We start from the raw sequence: 19,549 nt of genomic DNA on the forward strand, positions 1-19,549 counted from the left end.
ACCGTGCGAGAAAGATGCGCTGGAAGAAGCAGACTGCTCACAGCAGAGGCCTGGCCAGGGGCCGCTGGGAGGGGCATTGGCATGACGCGGCTGTGCTGAGCAGCTCCGGGGACTTGAGGTTGCTGGGACGAGTGGGTTGTTGCCTTGGAGGAGGGGCGTCCCAGGGGAGAGCTGGTGAGGAGGGATGGAGTGAAGACATTCCACGTGGAGCCAGGGTGTCGCGGGAATGACCTCAGGTTCTGCATTCTGAGAGGAGCTGGGAGGAGTATTAACCGCTTGGGCTGGATAGACCGCTCAGGCTGTGTAGACCGCTCAGGCTGTGTAGACCGCTCAGGCTGTGTAGACCGCTCGGGCTGTGTAGACCGCTCAGGCTGTGTAGACCGCTCGGGCTGTATAGACCGCTCAGGCTGTGTAGACCGCTCAGGCTGTGTAGACCGGTGACTTGCACCATAGAAGTTAATGCTCTGGAGGCCAGGAGGCCAAAGTCAGGCGGGGCCTGTTTGACCTAGGACCCCTCTCCTCCCTGTCTTCTCACGGCTGTCCCTCTGTATGGCTCTGTGTCCCGGACTCTTCTTACAAGGACCCTCCTCAGATTGGATTCGGCTCCACCCTAGAGCCTCATCACCACTTTAAAGGCCCTTTCTCCAAATACAGCCACACTCTGAGGCCCTGGGGATTGGGACTCCGGCCTGAGGGTTTTGGGGACACAGTGCGGGCCGTGACGGGAAGGTGAGCGGGGGCAGGTCGCAGAGGCCCGGAAAGCTTTCCCTTGCGTTGCCCGTGGACAGTTCTGAGCTGAGCTGCCTCATCTTACAGGTGTGATCCAACGGCTGTGTGCAGTGTGGGTGAGGGCGTGGAGGAGGGGGCGGGACTCCCGGGATCTGGTGGTTTGTGGGGGAGAAGGTGGCTACTGGAGGAGCGAGCCAGAAAGGGGATTGTTTGCTTAACCTCCAGGAGCATCCTGCAGTGGCAAGAACAAGGCCCCGTGTGGGGCCTCGGTGCCGTCCTGTCTGCGCCCCAGGGGGGCGGCGGGCGTGACAAGGGGCCCTGCTGGGCAGGCTGGTGCTGCAGCTGCCCAGACCCTGGGGAGGAGCTGTAGTTAGGAACTTTCGTAATTTAAAAATACACTTCCCAAATGTGGGGGAGAGGACGACCCTATGAAGTAGCTGCTGTTGTCTTTATTTTCCAGCGAGGAAACCGAGGCAGGCAAAGTTACTTGGCCTGGCTCGTGTCGCTGGTGAGCGGTGGAGCTGGGACTCGAAGCCAGGCAGCCCACGTTCCCCGCAGACCCTGCAGGCGTACCCAGTCTGGGCAGAGGGGCCCTGCCAGTCCCTGAGATGAGCAGCAGGGGCCTGGGCGGGCCTCCGCCTGGGCGTGCAGGAGGGAGGGCCGCGCTCGGGAGGGAGGCGGCCGGCCCGCGCTGGGAGGAGAGCAGGGTTTCCCGGCCAAGGCGAGGCTGGGAGAACGGGCTCGCTGGGCCCGGGACCAGCGTGTGCCAAGGCGCAGGGCTTGCAAATCGGCCTCTGTTTCCCCCCAGCTCTTGGAAGATTGACTGAGAACCTGAATCCTGCCCCCTCCCACCCTTTAAGTGACACAATGGCCCTCCCCCCCTCCTGCGTAAGGCTGTTTCCTGCCATACAACATGGGACCTTGGGAATGGGGAGTAGCCCAGGAAAGCAGGCCCAACCCAGCTCCAAGTGACGGCCTCTGGGTGCCTTGGGCCAAGAGAGGTGGGAGCCCAGGCTTTGGTTCATGGTGGACGAGGCCCCTGCTCCATGGTGGACAAAGCCCCTGCTCCACGGCGGACGAGGCCCCTGCTCCACGGAGCCCACGCTCTGCCTGAACAGAGAGACCCCGGTGGTTGCAGCAGCTGTCTGGCTCAGGGCGGGGGGTTGGATGGATGTAAACTTTCCGCCCCCACCAAGGCCTGCTAGATGTTGCCTCCTCCTGCAGAGCCTCCCTGGTCTTTCCAGGGTGCAGTTAGGGTTCTGCCTTCCTGAGCCGTGCACCCCCTAGCGTCAGGGCGGGGGCTGCCGCCACTCAGCGCCCCGGGGTTCTCCCGGGACCGGGAGCCACACGTTCTGTTCCAGCCCTCTTCTGGCATGCACGGGGTTGGCTTGCTCCACTCTTGCCCCTGGTGGGAGCTGGAGAGGGCAAAGGGCCCGTTGCCACTGCCCAGACAGGTGGCACTTGGACCCAGAGCCTCCCCTCGCCTTACGAGGAAAGTGAGAGCAGGTGGCGGCACCAGGCCCTCTCCTGCCGCCCCAGAAGGGGCTGGCCACTTAGTCTGGCATTATGCAGATTCCGCAACACTTTTCCCTTGTCCCAGAGTCTCCTTGCAATTCCAGCAGGTGGACAGGTCTGGCTTTTTATGAGCCCCATCCTCCTGGTCCGGAGCCCAAGACCTGAAAGGCCGCCTAGACAGCCTGGCGGGCCGCTGGAGCTGCATGCGGGTCTCGGGCCACATCCAGGGTGTCAGCTCACGGTCACACACGCGCCCCCAGGCCCTGGGCTGGCCTCAGCGTCTTCCTGCTCTGCGAGGGGCCCACTGGCGGCGAGAGTGACATCATGTGCCAGATGGGATCATTCACCTGTCACCTGTCATTCTCCCTCCTAGCTACTGCCCAGATTGCTGAAGGTGGGACCCAGGGCTGGGAGGTATGGTGCCCCGCAAAGTCTTGCAGTCCCCCTGGGAAACACAACACTGCTGCAAGAACTGTAGAAATGTCAATTCCCACGGACTCCAAAACCCGCTTCTGGGAACCAGGTCTGTGGAAATAATTTACCGCAAGCATAAGAGACCTCTGCTCAAGAGATGTGCATCAGAGTCCTGTCTACGGAGGAGGAGAATTGGCACAAACGTCAATGTCTGACTCTAGGGAAAAGGTCGCCAGCCGGTGACCGGGGCATGCGGGATCATGGGAACGTGCCGATGGCAGCGCTCAGTGTGAGCCGAGTTAGGCAGGAAAGTCCAGTCGCAGTCCAGCGGAGCGGATAAATGAGACGCTTGTGCCAGAGGAAGTTCTTCGGGGACATGAGAGGCCAGGCGGAGGGGACGGCAGTGACTACTGTCTCATTTCCAGATGGAATAAAGCCCGGGCAGGGCTGGCCTCGGGAGCAGGTGGACGGCATGCCGGTGGTGCGAGGGCCGTGCCGCGGGTGGGCCTGGCGCCGAGACACGCTGCCCACGGGTCCTGCACCTGCCAGATGTGGCCCCGACCCCAGAGGCACCGTCAGCCCCTTCGCCTAGCAGGCGCTTGCTGAGCCACGTGCCGGGCAGCGCTCTCGGCACTGGGCCTGTAGTGAGGACGAAAGCTGCAAACTGTGCCCCCACGGAACTGCCGTCCCGGCGAGGGAGACAGCCTGCGGTGTACTCGGTCCTCGAGACACATTCCGGGGGATGAGCTGTCGCCCCGCGGCCAGGACCTCGCGTGGGCTCCCGGCCACCCGGCCCCTCCCCCGGGGGCCCCAGCTCCTCTCCCCTCAGCACGGCCCTAACCCTTGGCTGTCATTCTCCCCTCGGGCCTGCCCGTCACAGAAGCCTCGGAGGAGCCCTGCCCTGCCCGTCTTCGGGGACTGTCCCTACCCTAGGTCTTGTTTTCATCAGGTTTTGTCTGGGGGAAGAAATTCAACCTGTCCAAGAGAAGGGACCTGCGGCATCGTCTCATCACAGCTGTCCCCAGGCCCAGCGCCATCAGTGCCCTCCGAGGCTTCCATCACCGCTGTGTGTGGAGTACCGTACCAGCACCATGCTAGACACGGGGGCGGGGGGGTGCCAGCCAGGACGAGGGTGAGGCCGGCAGCTGACACACCCCAGGAAGCTGGATGTGGACCCGTGGCCACGACTCAGAATCTGCTGCTTTCCTGTGGCTGTCCCCTGGCTGTCCCCAGCTGGCCTGGCCCAGCTTGGCACCAGAAGTAGCAGCTGCCACTGCTGGGTGCCCATGGGGTATACCGGGCTGCCCAGCAACCCGCCAAGGAGGCATGGCTCCCAGTTCGCAGATGCGGAGAGCAAGGCCCAGCAGAGTTCAGCCATTTCCCAATGCTCACGGCCAGCACACGGTTCACCGGGGCTCAAAGTCAGGCTTCGAAGCCGCACCTTCAGAGTGCCGTCTGCCCTCTCTCCCACCCAGTATTCTCTGGTCTAGTAGCCGCCTGTTTGTCATTGGGCTTTTGTCTTCTTGCCAGTTTGGTAGCAGCTGCCACCAGTCAGATGAGCGTGGGGTCACCTGGCAGAGAATACAGGGAGGGCAGCGGTGTGTGACTTGACACCTGGTTCTCACCCGGGGCCTGCCAGTAACTTGTGTGTGGCCGTGAGCTATTCTCTTCCCCTCTGGACTCGTGGGCGTGGCTGGACCTGCCCATCTCCCTCCAAGGGCGTCCAGCCTGAAGGGCGTCCTCTGGTGACGGTAGCAGGGAGGGAAGACGGGGCTGTTGGTTTCCCAGGGGTTGATGTTTCAGCCCTTCACAGAACACAACCCACCTTCTCACCAAAAAAAGCCTCTTTCCAGCTCCAATCCAGAAATAAAGACAGTAGATAAATAAGCAGCAGCAGCCTTTTTTGGGGAACCAGAAATAGCCCCCCCGGGCCCCCAGTGCTGCCTGTCAGGTCTTCATTCTGTCTCTATTTGGGGCAAGGCGCTGCTGGCTGGCGGTGTTGCGAGTTTCCCATGGTTGAGCTGGAGGAGCCTCTGCCACCACCTTTGTCACGTGGGACGGGCCAGTGTGTCTGCTGCCACCAAGGTGCTGGTTTTGCTGCCGCAGGGCCTGGTTCCTTCACCAGCCCTCCCACTCAGCCAGGCGCCCTGTGCCCACAAGCTGGACTGACGTCACCGTCCTCATCTCAGGCTGGGCCCAGTCTGTGCGGGCAGACGGCGGCATGTGCTCGAGCGGGGCCTTAGCATCAGCTGCCCCCTCGGCCGTCACTGTGCCAGCCCCAGGTGCCTCCTGATTGCACCCCCCACACACACACTCCCCAGCACCCCCGGCACTCCCTGTTTGCCGCCTGCCCTGTCCCCCTACTCCATTTACCCGTCAGTAGGTTAGTCCACTCTGGCGTCAGCACCCCGCCCCCTGGAGGGTGAGCCCCGCGAGGGCTCCCCTGTGCTTTTCCGTGACTGTCTCCGCCCCAGGGTTCAGTTCAGTCCCGGCACGGTTTTTTGTTGTTGAAAGCGAAGCAGGAACAGCAGTCGTTTCCCATGGGCTGTGATTTCACAGACTCGTCAGGATGGTTTTGGCCACAAGCGGCAGTCAACGCTTCGTGGTCTCTGTACCGGAGTGTGCAGAGGGGGCAGGCCGAGCAAGGGGCCTGGTCCCTCCCAGCCTCTGCCCGTGGGCTCAGGACTGCCTTCGCCCAAGGCTGGGGGACTGAGCTTGGACTGGGGGCCCTTCCCAGCAGTGTGATCAGGTGGTCTCAGCTCAGGCCCACCCCTGGAGCAGGAGTGGGGTCGGCAGCCAGTGGTGCCTGCTCCCCAGGGTGTGGTCAGCAAGCTCCAAATTAGGAGAAAGGAAGACTGCGGTCAGTGTGCACGGGCCTCTGCCTTGGCACGCTCGGTCCTCTGGCACCTTTGCTGGGTTCTGCGACCACCTAGGCTGCCCCCTCAGACACCAGAGACTAAGGTTTCAGAAAGGTGGGGGTGTCTGACCTAATGCTGGTTGTGGCCCATTCATTGGGTGTGTCTTGTCTCTGCATTTCATCTGGGCCCCTGGCATTTCTAGGAGGCATTCCCCTTGTCCTTCTCTGACTGCATCCTGGATCTGGCGAGTGGTGAGGCAGGGGACAGAACTGCAGTTTCATTGTAGGATTGAAGGTCACGCCTTATGTGAAGCATTTACTTCACGTAAATGAAGGCGCCACCATAGAGGGACCTCTCTTTCTTTTTTTTATTGATATAATTCACATATTATAAAACCCACCTTTTAATTTTTATTTAGTTATATTTTTTAGCGAGCAGAGAGAGAGGGGGGTTGGACAGGGACAGACAGACAGGAAGGAAGAGAGATGAAAAGCATCAATTCTTCGTTGCAGTGCCTTAGTTGTTCATTGATTGCTTTCTTATATGTGCCTTGACCAGGGGTGGGGAGGGGGCTCCAGCTGAGCCAGTGACCCCTTGCTCAAGCCAGCGCTCTTGGGCTTCAAGCCATCGACTTTTGGGCTCAAGCCAGCACCCTTGGGGTTTCGAACCTGAGTCCTCAGCATCCCAAGGTGACGCTCTATCCACTCTGCCACCGCCTGGTCAGGCTAAAGTGCACATACAAATCATTCGTTCTGAGTTGCAAGTGATGCAGCCATCACCACCATCTAATTGCGAACATTTTCATCAGCCCAGAAAGAAATGTACCAGTTGACAGTCACTCCCTATTCCCACCCTCCCCCAGTTCCTGGCAACCATCAGTCCCCTTTCTGTCTCTATGGATTTGCCTACTCCAGGCTTTTCAGGTAATTGAAGTCATAGAATACATGGCTTTTGTGACTGGCTACCTTCACTTAACGTAACGCTTTCAAAGTTCATCTATGTTGCAGCACGCCTCAATGCTTCATTGCTTTCTGTGGCCAAACAGTATCTCTTCATATGGATAGACCACATTTTGTTTATCTATTCAGCAGTTGACAGACATTTGGGTTGTTGCTGCTTTTTGACTGTTGTGAATCATGTTTGCATGAACATTCCTGGACAGGCTTTCCTGAGGACAAATGTTTCCATTCTCTTGGGTATGTATCTAGAAGTGGAATCGCTGGGTCACACTGTAACTATGTTGAACTGAGGAACTGCCAGACTGTTTCCCAAAGCAGCTGCACCCTTTTACATTCCCACCAGCAGTATCAACACTTGTTATTTATCGTCTGTCTATCCGATGCTAGCCATACTAGTGGGCGGGAAGTAATGGCTCAATGTGGTTCTGATGTGTGTTCCCCTGAAGGCTAATGATTCTGAGCATCTTTTCCCATGTTTTCTTTGGCCTTTCATATGTCTTATTTTGAGAACTCTATTCTAACCCTTTGCCCATTTAAAATTTGGGATGTCTCTTTATTACTGAGTTATTAATAGTTCTTTATATATTTTGGATACTAGACCCTTATCAGATATGTGATTTGCAAATATTTTCCCCCATTATGTGGGTTGCTTTTTCACTGTCTTACACTGTCCTTTGAAGCACAAAAGTTTTTAATTTTGATGATGTCCAGTTTATTTTTACTGTGATTGCTTATGCTTTTAGGGTTTAAGAAAACATTGCCTAGTCCAAGATCATGAAGATTTACACCTCTGTTTTTCTCTGAGCGTGTTACTGTTTTAGATCTTTATTTATTTATTTTTAAACATGGTTATGTGCTTTATTTATTTTTTATTGATTGTTTTTGGGAGGGAGAGACAGAGGCATGGTCCACTTATTTATGCATTCATTGGTTGATTCTTGTATTGTGCCCTGACCGGGAATTGAACCCACAGCCTTGGCATATTGGGACAACACTCTGACCAATTGAGCCATCCACCCAGGGCTAGATCTCATATTTAGATCATGATCCATCTTTTTCTTTATATAAAAAAAAAAGTTTTAAAATTGAATTTATTGGAGTGACTTTGGTTAATAAAATTATACAGGTTTCAGATAGACACTTTATCGTCTGTATGGTGTATCGGGTGTTCTTGTGTTCACCACCCCAAGACATGTTTCCTCCATCACCGTCTGTAGACCCTCCTCTACCCTCCTCTACCTTCCCCACCTCCTTCCTCTCTGCAGGCTCTACACTGGTGTTTGTGTCTGTAACCTCTTTGCTTTACTTACTCCTTTCCCCTCTTTCACCCAGCCTCCAGCCCCCAGCCCCTGACAGCTGTCTGTTCTCAGTAGCGATGAGTCTGTTTCTATTTTGCTTGTCAGTTCACTTTGTGCATTAGATTCCACATATGAGTGAAATCATATGGTGCTTGTCTTTCTCTCACTGGCTTATTTCACTTAGTGTAACACTCTCCAGGTCCATCCATGCTGTCACAGAAGGTCAAATTTCCCTTCTTTATAGCTGAATAGTATTCCATTGTGTAAATGTACCACAGCTTTTTTATACAATAATGAGCACTTGGGCTAGTTCTAAATTTTGGTAAATAATGCTGCAGTTAACATAGGGGTACAGTTATTCTTTCAAATTAGTGTTTTGGGTTCCTTCAGATTAGTTCCCAGAAGTGGGATTGCTGGGTCATAAGGCAGTTTCATTTTTAATTGTCTGAGGAAACTCCATACTGTTTTCCACAGTGGCTGCACCAGTCTGCATTCCCACCAGCAGTGCAGGAGGGTTCCCTTTTCTCCACATCCTCGCCAGCACTTGCTGTTTGTTGATTTATTGATGGTGGCTATTCTGACGAGAGTGAGATGATATCTCATTGTGGTTCTAATTTGCATTTCTGTGGTGATTAGTGATGTTGAGCATCTTTTCATTCTGTTGGCCATCTGGATATCTTCTTTAGAGAAGTGTCTATTCAGGTCCTTTGCCCATTTCTACTGCTTGATTGAGAGAAAGAGAGAGAGAGGGTGCCAGGAAGGGAGAGAGAAGAGAAGCATCAACTCATAGTTGTGGCACTTTAGTTGTTCATTGATTGCTTCTCATACGTGCCTTGACTGGGGGGTTCAAGCCAAGCCAGTGACCCCTTGCTCAAGCTAGCGACCTTGGGATCATGCTGATGATCCCACTCTCAAGCTGGCGACCCCAGGGTTTTGAACCCGGGACCTCAGCATCCCACGTCAATGCTTAATCCACTGCACTACCACCGGTCAGGCCCATTCCTTAATTAGATTGTTTGTTTTTTGGTTTTGAGTTTTACAAGTTCCTTGTAAATTTTGGTATTAAGCCCTTACCAGAAGTATTGGTGACTGTGTTCTCCCATCCAGTGGGTTTCCTGTTCGTTTTGTTGATTGTTTCCTTTGCTGTGCAGAACCTTTTTAGTTTGATGTAGTCCTGTTTGTTTGTTGTTTCTTTTATTTCTCTTGCTCAGGGTGATATATCAGAAAAAATATTGCTGCAAAAACGTCCAAGATTTTGCTACCTATGTTTTCTTCTAGAATTTTTATGGTTTTGAGTCTTAACATTTAAGTCTTTAATTCATTTTGAGTTTATTCTTGTGTGTGGTGTAAGAAGGTGGTCTAGTTTTATTTATTTATTTTTTGCATGTATTTGTCCAGTTTTCCCAGCACCACGTATTGAATAGATTATCTTTACCCCATTGTATGTTTTTGCCTTCTTTGTCAAAATCAACTGTAAAGGTGTGGATTTATTTCTAGGCCCTCTATTCTGTTCCATTGATCCATATGCCTTTTTTTATGCCAGCACCATGCATTTTTGGTTACTATGGCCAAAATATATGTATCAAACTATACTATGTAGTATAGTAGGTAGTGTCATTCCCCCAACTTTGTTCTTATTTCCCCAGATTGCTGTTCCTATTCAGGATCTGTTGTGATCCCATATAAATTGTTGGATGTTTGTTCTAATTCTGTGAAATATACTATTGGTATCTTGATAGGAATTGTGTTGAATCTATAGATTGCTTTAGGTCATGTGGACATTTTAATGATGTTAATTCTTCCTATCCACAAACACAGTATATGCTTCCACTTATGTGTATCATCTTCAATTTCTTTCTTCAGTGTCTTACAATTTTCCAAGTATAGGTCTTTTAAATCCTTGGTTAAATTTATTCCTAGGTATTTTATTCTTTCTGAAGCAGTTGTGAAGGGGATTGTTTTCTTAGTTTCCTTTTCTGATAGTTCATAATTGGTGTATAAAAATGTAACTGATTTCTGGGTATTTATTTTGTACGCTGCTGCTTTATTCTGAATTCATTTATCAGTTCTGCTAGTTTTTTTGGTGGAATCTGTAGGGTTCTCTATATACAGTATTATTCCGTCTGCAATATGGCAGCTTTTCTTCTTCCTTTCCAATTTGGATATTTTTAATTTCTTCTTTTTGTGTGGTTGCTGTGGCTAGAACTTCCAGTGCTGTGTTGAATAGATCAGGATTCATTCTGAATCTATTTTTGTGTGCAGTATGGTGTAGGGTTCCAACTCAGGTGTTTGCATGTGGATATCCAGTGAGTTGTTCTAGCACCGTTTGTTGACAGGAATACGTGTCCCCTTGTCTTGGTGCCCTGGTGAAAAATTAGTTGACTGTAGATGTATGATCTGTTTTTTGGACTCTCAAGTCTATTTCATCAATCTATCTGTCTCTATGCCCGTTCCACACTGTCTTGATTACTGTAGTTTTATAGGAAGTTTTGAAAGTGGCAAGTATGAGTCCTCCAACTTTGTTTACTTTTTCAGGGTTGTTTTGGATTTTTATATGAATTTTGGGATCATCTGGTCAATTCCTACAAAAAGGAAGCTGGGATTTGGATGGGGATTGCAGTGAATCGGTAGACCCAGTGTGGGAGTGCTGCCAGCTTTATCATTCTAAATCTCCCATCTGTGAACGTAGCTTGTCTTTCCATTTGTTTAGGCCTTCTCTAATTTCTTTCAACATTTTTTTGTTTGTTTTCAATATTAAGTCTTTGTTAAATGGATTTCTAAGTATTTTTTTGATGCTATTGTAGTGGGATTATTTTCTTAAGATCTCATTTGGGTTGCTCATTGCTAGGGTATAGAAATGCAATCACTCTGTGGATATTGATCTTGTACCCTGCAATCTTGCTGAACTTGTTTATTATTTCTAATCGCTTGGGGTTTTGTGTGTAGCGTCTCTGTGCTTTGCTTTACACGAGATTGTGTTACTGCAAACAGAGGTGGTTTTACTCCTCCCTTTCCAGCGCTGGTGCTCCTTATTTCATGATCTCACCCAGCTGCCCTGGCTCGAACCTCCGCACGGTGTTGAGTCGGAACGGCGGGAGCAGATGTCCTTGTCTTGTTCCTGATCCTGGGGCGGGGAGCCCGTCTTTCCCCACGAGGAGGATGTCTCTGTGGGTTTTTGCAGATGCTCTTTAATCAGGTTGAGGAAGGTCCCTTCTGTTACTAGTTTGTTGAGTGTTTTTGTCATGAGGGGGTGTTAGATTTTGTCAAATGCTTTTCCCTGCGTCTATTGATAGGATCGTGGGGTTTTTCTCCTCTTCATTCTATTCAGATGGAGTGGGTTCTTTTTCTACCAGGGAGGCAGTGGTCAGTGGCATGGACTCGGGAGCCAACTGCCCAGGTACGCGCCCTCCCAGCTGCACCACTCTCTGTGCCCATTTTCCTCATCCGTGAAGTGGGGGTGTCTGCTTCCTCCCGGGGCTCACGTGAGGGTGAACGAGAGGCTTCGTAGACTGGAGCAGTGTCGGACGTAAAGCAAGTGCAGTGTACTGAGGTACTGGCCATTATCAGGGATGCTGTGTGCAAGTTCTGATGGGCCGGCGTGGAAGGGGACATTGGGAGGGCATTGCAGGACACATCTGAAGGCCAGGCTGATTCAGTGGGTAGTCTAGAAGCTCTTACAGGAGGTGGCCTGTTTGCCTCCAGCCGTCTCTGAATCTTCCCGTGTGACAGGATGGGCCAGGGGGCCCCCGCCAGGCCAGGTGAGCGCCTGTCCTGCCCCTGCCCCGTGCCTGCCCCGTCCGTTAGGGGGACCACGGGGCCTGTGCACGCAGCCCTGCCCCTTTGCCCAGCTGCCTCGTCCCTCCCCAGCTGTGGCAGGGCCTGCCAACCCTCACCGTGTGTGCGCCCCGCACTGACTGGGCTGGGGCTGCAGGAACAGGCCTGGTTTAGATCATGGCTGAGGGCCAGGATGTGTCCCCACCCTGATTTTCCTGACTTTCCTTGTCCTGGCCTGCCACATGAGTCTGGCATTGTCCATCAGGTGACCTCGGGCAAAGACTGCCTCTTGGGCCTCTGGTTCAGCGCGGGGACACCGCCCAGCACTTGGAGGACCAGTGAGTGCTCAGTGTGGAGGGCCTGGGAGCGTGAGCCAGGGCTCGGCCAGCATCGGCTCCAGACCACCCTCCTGGGGCCCCTCAGGGGGAGGGGCATTTAGATACCTTGAATGCGCCCGTGTGATTCTTGGCCTTTGTGTTTATGAGCTCTGTGAGGCTGGACCTTGCCTTGGGTTAATGTACTGACCTCCTCTCCAAGTAGCTGAGAGCTGTCGGAGACTAGCTGTGTTGCTTTGTTTACTTTGGTTTGGTTTCCAAGTTTGAGGGGGGCCCACCCCACCCCACTAATGCTCAGCTTGTCCTGGTCCCTGTGCCCAGAAGCACAGGGTCGTCTCACCTCCTGAGGAGCTGGTGGTCTGATGGGGAAGGGGACTAGACGAGCAGTCCTAATAATAAACCAGCAGTGTAGTTTCACAGTCAGTGACAGAGTCAGAATACACCGACGAGGCCACAGATTTGCCCTCAGAGCCTGGCACTGAGGGGTGTCCTGATGGCCAGGGCCGGCTCAGCCTCCAGAGCTTTCCAGAAAAGCAGTGGGTGGGCAGCGGAGGAGGTGGGCGCTCCTGAAAGGGGGCTCAGCAGAGCCCGGGAGTCCGTGGTGAGAAGGAAGGCCTGGAAGGGTTGCTGGGCTGGGCGGGCAGGAGAAGCCCACCAGTGGGTGGGCGGCCTGGAGAGGAGTTAGTTAGGAAGCCAGGCCGTCCCGTTAGGTGGTGAGAGGGTGAGGGCGGCTTGGCCACGCAGCCTCGGGCACGCCCTTGAATCTCCCAGCCTCGGCTTCCTCCTCAGGGCTTAGTCTGCAGACCTCAGAGGTGAGGCCTGCAGAGCAGCCTGAGCACAGAGCTAGACACGTGCTCGGAGCTGGGGAGCAGCCTCGGTCCTGGGATTATCGTTAAGCCGATACAGCATGTGCTGGGGAAAATCTTTAATGAGCCAGAAAAATGTTCGTCGGTTATTGAGTGGAAACGCAGGGTTTGTGTGCAACAGGGTTCTTGTTGTAAAGCTCCGGGTGTAATTAATGTGTGCTGCCGGAATTAAGGCTAAGGAGGCGGGGGGAATGTGTGTGGTTTTTACTTTTCTTTGACCTGTTTGTTGTACAGGTATATACTGGCTTTATAATTATAGACGTGTCATTAGAATAGGTAATTTAAAATGTGCTGTTCTGTGCACGTGTGTGCGTTCCCGCATGACTGGCGTCTAAGACGTCCAGTTAGGAGAGCAGGGGGGTTGAAGGCGGCCCCTGGGGAGGCGGGTCTGCCCCAGGGAGCGGGCCCCGGGTGGCTAGCGGGCAGGCGGCTGACTCGGTGTCTCCTCTGTCCGCAGATGACAGGATCTGCTCGCCGCCCTTCATGGAGCTGACGAGCCTGTGCGGGGACGACACCCTGCGGCTCCTGGAGAAGAACGGCCTGGCGTTCCCATTCAGTGTGTACCGCATCAGGGGCTCCGCGGGTGGGCGGGTGGGCGGGCGGCCGTGGACCCGAGGGGTTGTCTGTGGCCCCCTGGCCTGAACCCTGGGGTGGTGGATAAAGGCCTTGGGTCCTCAGGCGGTGGGGACAGAAGGTGCTCTCCTGGCTGGCAGCAGTGGTCCAGACCACCACAGTGCAGGTGCTGGCTTCTGTTGAGTCAGCGAGTCTCCCCCAGCCCACCTGTCCCGCCCCGCCCCGCCCCCAGGGGCCACAGCAGTGTTGAGACCCGCCCTGCACCTGCCTGATCGGGCTTTGTGGATGAAGGACCTCACTGATCTCTCTGCTTTTCTCCCCCCCCCCCCCCACAGTTTGCAAAACCAGAGTGGCTCATGGCACCAACTCTCATGAGGTGAGTGGAGGGTTTGACGACTGGACAGTCTCCCTGGGCCCCGCGGGAGTCTGTGTGCTGCCCCCACTCCCTGTCCTGCTTCTGGTGGCTTTGTCTTCTGTCTCCAGCCTCGCCCCTGTGCCTGTCCTTGTCCCCAAGGCCAGGGTGGGTGCGCCGGCGCCCACGGAGCCCGTGCGGGTCACACTCCAGTCGGACTGCCCCGGCTTTCCGTCCTTCGGCCCATCAGTGTCCTCACTCCCTGGGTGCCTGGTCTGTGCCGGCCCCGGGCTGCGCGCCGAGAAGCAAGGAACGGCCGGTCCTGCTAAATGTGGGGGGGGCACCCTACCTGCACCCACTCATCTGTCCTTTATTCGCCCAGCGGTCGTTCCCGACCCCGCCTCGGGTGCCGACCCGACCCGGTGTGGAGACCGGGTCCCTGAGGCAGGCGGCGCAGTGAGGCGTGGTGCAGCGGGCACATGAGGGGCCCTCTGGGGACAGGAGCGGACAGCCAGGCTGTGCTCACCGCCCTCAGCAGCCACGCCCGGGACTGGCCCTTAGCCCTCCACAGCCCCTTGTGTTTTATACCCGCAGGGGCCCGGCCTGCGAGGCACATGGGAGGGTGCACCGGGCAGGGGACATTGGGGCCACAGAGAAGGCCTTTGGGGGCAGCCTGAGTCTGGCAGCCCCAGCCGCAGAAATGCTCCCCAGGACTTGATGACCAAACAAGGGTGACCCCGGCAGCCGTGCCCTTTCCCCCGGCATGTGCTTATGGGGAAACATCTGCAGACAGACCTTGTCGCTGTGCTGTGGTGCGTGCCATGACGGGGGCCGCGGGGCCAAGGGCACCTCTGCTCGTGGGAAGGAACGGGGGGGCAGGAAGTCGTGGCCTGCTGCAAAGGTCAGCTGTCTCCTCAGGTTGGGAGCCCTCGTGGAGCCTTCCCCGTCTGGGCCTGCCTGGGCTCCGTGCCAGGCCCCGGGAGGGAGCAGGAAGGCTTCGGGGCAGCCAGCTTGTGTCCCCAGAGCCCACGCTGCCCTCACACAGAGCTGGGGCCAGGCATTTCACTGCTGCTGTGTGACTCTGACAGGTCACCCGGCCTCCCTGTCTGTCCCACACTTGTAACTGGGGACGTGACGGTGGTTGTGAAGGGTGAGGGTGTTGCTGCGTGTGGCCTGGCACAGGAAGTGTTCAATACACCTGCTGGGCCAGTGCAGAAAGGGCAGTGGTTCTGGACCAGGTCCTCTGAGCCCCCTGCCCCGCCCCGCCCCGCCCCGGGCAGCGGGTTATTTTCGACCCTCGGGCATGGGGCCAGTGCCGGTCACCCTGAGCCCAGCAGTTCCGAGCCTGGCCTCCAGTCTATATGTGTGCCTCTAGTACCCCGCTCCACCGCACGGGTGCTGTTTCTGGGAGGGGCTCCTCTCCCCCCAGTGGAGGATCTTGAGGTGTTTTCTGGGAGGTTCTTAGCATTAGAGGGGCGCCACCTCGTTAGTGGGGTGCTCCTCACAGCGTGAGCCTAGGGGTCGAGGGAGCAGACTCCTCACCTGAGCAGGGACGCCTGGAGCTTGTGGGGAGCAGTGAGGAGCCCCTGGTGCGGACTGTCAGCCTCCGGAGGAGCCTCTGCCCGGGTGGGTGCATTTGGCTTTGTGTTTTGTTTTTAAGCCAAGGTGTGCGAACTGGTTTGTCCCACAGTGGACATGCCCTCTCTCATTTTTATTGATTGATTGATTTGAGAGAGAGAGAGAGGGAGAGGGAAGCATTCGTTTTTTTACTCAACTTAGTTGTGCATTTGCTGGTTGCTTCGACCGGGGGTCATACCTACCACCTTGGCATTTCAGGAAGATGCTCTTACCCACCGAGTTAACCTGCCAGGGCCTTCGCTTGTTCATTTTTAATCCACTGAGCCAAAGCCCAAAGCACCCCCACCCTGAACCTGCCCCACGGAGGGTTCAGGTACCAGATAAGTGAGGAAAGTGGAGCTTGAACAGGGCGAGTCCGTGCCCGCACATCTGCAGCGAGGGCGGGCGGGGACTTGAACCCACGACTGGCCCTCCTCCCGTCTCTTACTCTCATCGGGAGGCCGAGGAGACAGTCACTGCAGGGCACACACGTTTCGTTCCCCCTGCGGCCTGGATCTCTACCTCTGCCCCGTCCCGTCACGCTTTATGTGAGGGACAGCAGCAGGGTGGACAGCCAGCTGCCGGCTGTGACCCCTCCCAGCAGCCTCCCGCCCCTGGCGGCTCCTTCCCGTGCTCCTGGGCTGAGGGATTCGCTGCAGCCCAGAGCTGTGGGCTGGCTCGGGGGGACCCTGGGCAGACCCTGTCTCAGCCAAAGCAGAGCGGTTTTCTCTAGCTAGCTGTCCCTCCATCCTCCCTCCCTCCCTCCCTCCCTCCCTCCGTCCTCCCTCTTTCCTCCCTCCCTCCATCCTCCCTCCCTCCCTCCCTCCCTCCGTCCTCCCTCCCTCCCTCCCTCCATCCTCCCTCCCTCCCTCCCTCCCTCCGTCCTCCCTCTTTCCTCCCTTCCTCCCTCCCTCCCTCCCTCCATCCTCCCTCCATCCTCCCTCCCTCCCTCCCTCCCTCCGTCCTCCCTCCCTCCCTCCCTCCATCCTCCCTCCCTCCCTCCCTCCCTCCGTCCTCCCTCTTTCCTCCCTTCCTCCCTCCCTCCCTCCCTCCATCCTCCCTCCATCCTCCCTCCCTCCCTTCCTCCCTCCCTCCCTCCCTCCGTCCTCCCTCCCTCTATTCTGCACCCAGCCCTCCCACTGGAGACCTTTGTCCTCAGAGGTCGGGCTGGGAGCAGCACGTCCCCGTGTCTTAAGCGCTGGTGTGACTCAGTCTGAGAGGGTGAGGCTGTGTGTGGCAGACCCAGTCGCACTCCAGGCTCCACTGAGCTTCTGCGGTGGCTGTTTCCTCATCTGTGAAAGGGGTACCATCACAGTGCCCCCCTTGGAGCGCGAGGGAGGACGACACCAGCGGACTCACGCTGTGGCTGGAACAGGCGTGTCGTGTGCGGTGACTGTCAGCCCTTGTCATCGCTCAGGCCGCCCAGCTGTTCCAGTCTTCTGTTTTCTGCCCCCCCCCCCGGCTTTTGTGGAGGGTCCTGTAAGAATGTCACAGGGTCGAGTAGCCCACAGCCAGCGGTCCCTCCTGGCCTGCAGTGTGACCAGGGGACCACGCGGAACGGCCAGCTCGGCCCTAAGTGGTGGCCCTGATGGTGCAGGGGGTCCCGCCCCCCACAGGAGGGGTCCCACTCCACTCACCCTGGCCTGAGATTCTTCCTAGCGAGTCGTCACGCCATGGGTAGGCCTCGGGGACAGTGGCAGGGGACGCACTGCTGTGTCCGGGCTGGAGGGAGAGGTGGTGTGCTGACGCAGCCCTGGGCCCCTGTCTCCCCAGATGGCCATCGTGTTCAACCAGGAGGGCCTGAGTGCCGTCCAGCCGCCCTGTGTGGTCCAGAATTTCATCAACCACAACGCCGTCCTGTACAAGGTGTTTGTGGTCGGCGAGTCCTACACCGTGGTCCAGAGGCCCTCGCTGAAGAACTTCTCCGCGGGCATATCAGGTAACCAGACCTAACGCCTCCTCACTCTGCCCTGAGCTCAAGGGCCCGGCCTGGACACAGCAGCAGCCGTCTGTCCTTGAGCACTAACCCCCACCCCTGTGTTGTCTTGGAGGGGATGGGATGTTTGAGCGAATCGTGTACAGCAGATTACGAGATCTTGGAAAAGCAGTGGACAGCTTCTGTCCCAGCAGCTCACCATCCGGGTTCCATCCATCTGAATCATTGTAAACTCCAGGAAGCCCCTGAAAGGGTTATGGACCCAAGTTGCTTCCGGGGACCCCGTGCAGTGAGACTCAGGAGGGACCTGCTGGAATGAAGGACTGCCCGTCGGGGAAGGCAGGGAGGGAGGGGCCCTTGTGTTTTGAGGGCCAGACCACTGACTGTTTTATCCCGTCTCCTGTTCCAAGTGGGGAGACACCGAGTTCCTGGCTGTTGTGCCGCTGCCGAGGTGCACGCGCGTCCCGTTGGAGGCCAGCACGCAGGGCCCACGCTCCTGGCGGCGGCACCTCAGGCAGGCAGGCCTGCACGGGCCGGGGTGCCCGGTGCCCCCTCACAGTGTGAGGACCGAATCGCTGGTGGTTTTGGCTCAGTGGCTGATGGTCTTAAGTGCCGCTCAGCTGTCACGTGGCAGTGGCATTTGCAAGGTGCTGCCATCATTTGGGGAGTCTGAGAGGTCTTCTAAGGAGGCTGGGGCTCCACAAGCTCGGCTTTTCTGCAGCTGCCCACAGCGGCCCACCTGACAGCGCTGACGCATGGCCAGCTCACACCCTGACACGAGATAAGGGTTTTGCTGGTATTGGGGCCGCTCAAAAGAGTGTCCTAAGTGGGGCTGAAGGCATCTCCAAGGCGGGTGGGACCTCTGGGACAGAGCGGCACCTGTGGAACAAGCGCGGCTCCCGGAGGCCGCGGGGAGGACGTCAGTCGCCATGGTGTGGTTGGCTCGAGCACTCAGAGCGTGCTGCGCGCTGGGCTGTGCCAGGGACCGCCATCACACTGTGGGACACCCAGGCTGTGTTATCTCCGTCTGAGCAGACAGATGGGTCTTCCCAAGTCCCTCTGCTGGGTCTGCCTTCCGAGCCCGCTCCGGTGGCTTCAGGCCACTCTCCTGAGTGGAGCTCAGCTGTGCCCGTCTTCCCTTCCGCTCCTTCCCATTAACACAACACAGACAGCGGCACTTTGGAAATGTTTCTTCTCACTTCCCTTCCGAGTGTAAGTGGCCTTCCCAGCCAGGCCCGGGCTCCAGGACATCGCTGTCCTCACCCTGGTCCCAGCCCCCACCCACTGGGATGGGTGACCTGGGGGTGGCCGGACAGGTATCCACAGGGGTCCTTTTGTGTGTCACTGTGTGCTGGCAGGTGTGTTCCTACAAACAGGATCTGAAGGGGCTGGGATTTTTTAACCCTCTTTATTATTTTCTTTATTTAAAAAAAAAACGTGCTTTAAATCTTTGGAAAATGTATTAAGAGTAGTTATATAGTCTTCTTTTTCTTTTTTAATAAAATCACTCTATCTGTTAGAGAAATTTCCCACTATTTCCATTCTTTCCACAGAGAAAATGTTCCCCCTTTTTCTGCTGGTTGCACGGTGCTGGGCCAGTGTCCGGAGGAGCGCAGGCTCCGTGTCCTGGGTAGGGGACGAGGGCTCCACGCCCGTGTGTCTTCCTGTGGCCAATTCTGGTTGCCAGTGTGCTGTAAAATGCAGACGGGGCCGGATGAGTGAGCCGATAACCACGCTAAGCTGATGGAGAAACGTTTATCACGCTGAGGCTAGCAGCACACCGTCTAGCATGTCCAGCACCCGTCCCCAAAGCTGATTCCATGTCCACTGTCCTCAGGGCATCGCCCGGAAGCTGGCGTGGGCTCTGTTCTTTTTTGTTTTCAGTGAGAGGTGGGGAGGCAGAGACAGACTGTTGCATATGTCTTGACCGGGATCTGCCTAGCAAACCCACGAGGGGGCGATGCTCTGTTGCCCAGCAACTGAGCTCTTAGTGCCCAAGGCAGAGGCCATGGAGCCATCCTCAGCACCTTGAGCCAACTCGCTCCAGTCAAGCCATGGCTGCAGGAGGGGAAGAGAGAGAATGGGGGGAGGGTGGAGAAGCAGATGGTTGCTTCTCTTATGTGCCCTGACTGGGAATTGAACCTGGGACTTCTACACATGGGGCTGGCACGCTAGTACTGACTCAACCGGCCAGGGCCAGGCTCTGTTCTCTTCACATGCCTGCTCTCTTTCCGGATGAGCAGCTCAGCCTGATGGTGGCCCTTCCACTGGCTGAGGGGGGGCTCGGGCTCTGGGCTCCTTCCAGCCCTCACCCCTGCTCTCT

The 19,549-nt window shown here is 56.0% G+C and overlaps 1 protein-coding gene across 2 annotated transcripts in view; it reads left to right on the forward strand.

The window, feature by feature from the left end:
- Positions 1-19,549, forward strand: part of ITPK1 (inositol-tetrakisphosphate 1-kinase) — a 164,987-nt gene that overhangs the window by 130,685 nt on the left and 14,753 nt on the right. For both annotated transcript variants that reach the window (XM_066341650.1, XM_066341651.1), the window contains 3 exons: positions 13,206-13,304; positions 13,657-13,697; positions 17,064-17,229. In XM_066341650.1, coding sequence (XP_066197747.1) covers positions 13,206-13,304; positions 13,657-13,697; positions 17,064-17,229 — 306 coding nt within the window. The remainder of the gene's footprint in view (positions 1-13,205; positions 13,305-13,656; positions 13,698-17,063; positions 17,230-19,549) is intronic.

Source organism: Saccopteryx leptura, chromosome 6, assembly GCF_036850995.1.
Source record: "Saccopteryx leptura isolate mSacLep1 chromosome 6, mSacLep1_pri_phased_curated, whole genome shotgun sequence".
Classification (NCBI taxonomy): Eukaryota; Metazoa; Chordata; class Mammalia; order Chiroptera; family Emballonuridae; genus Saccopteryx; species Saccopteryx leptura.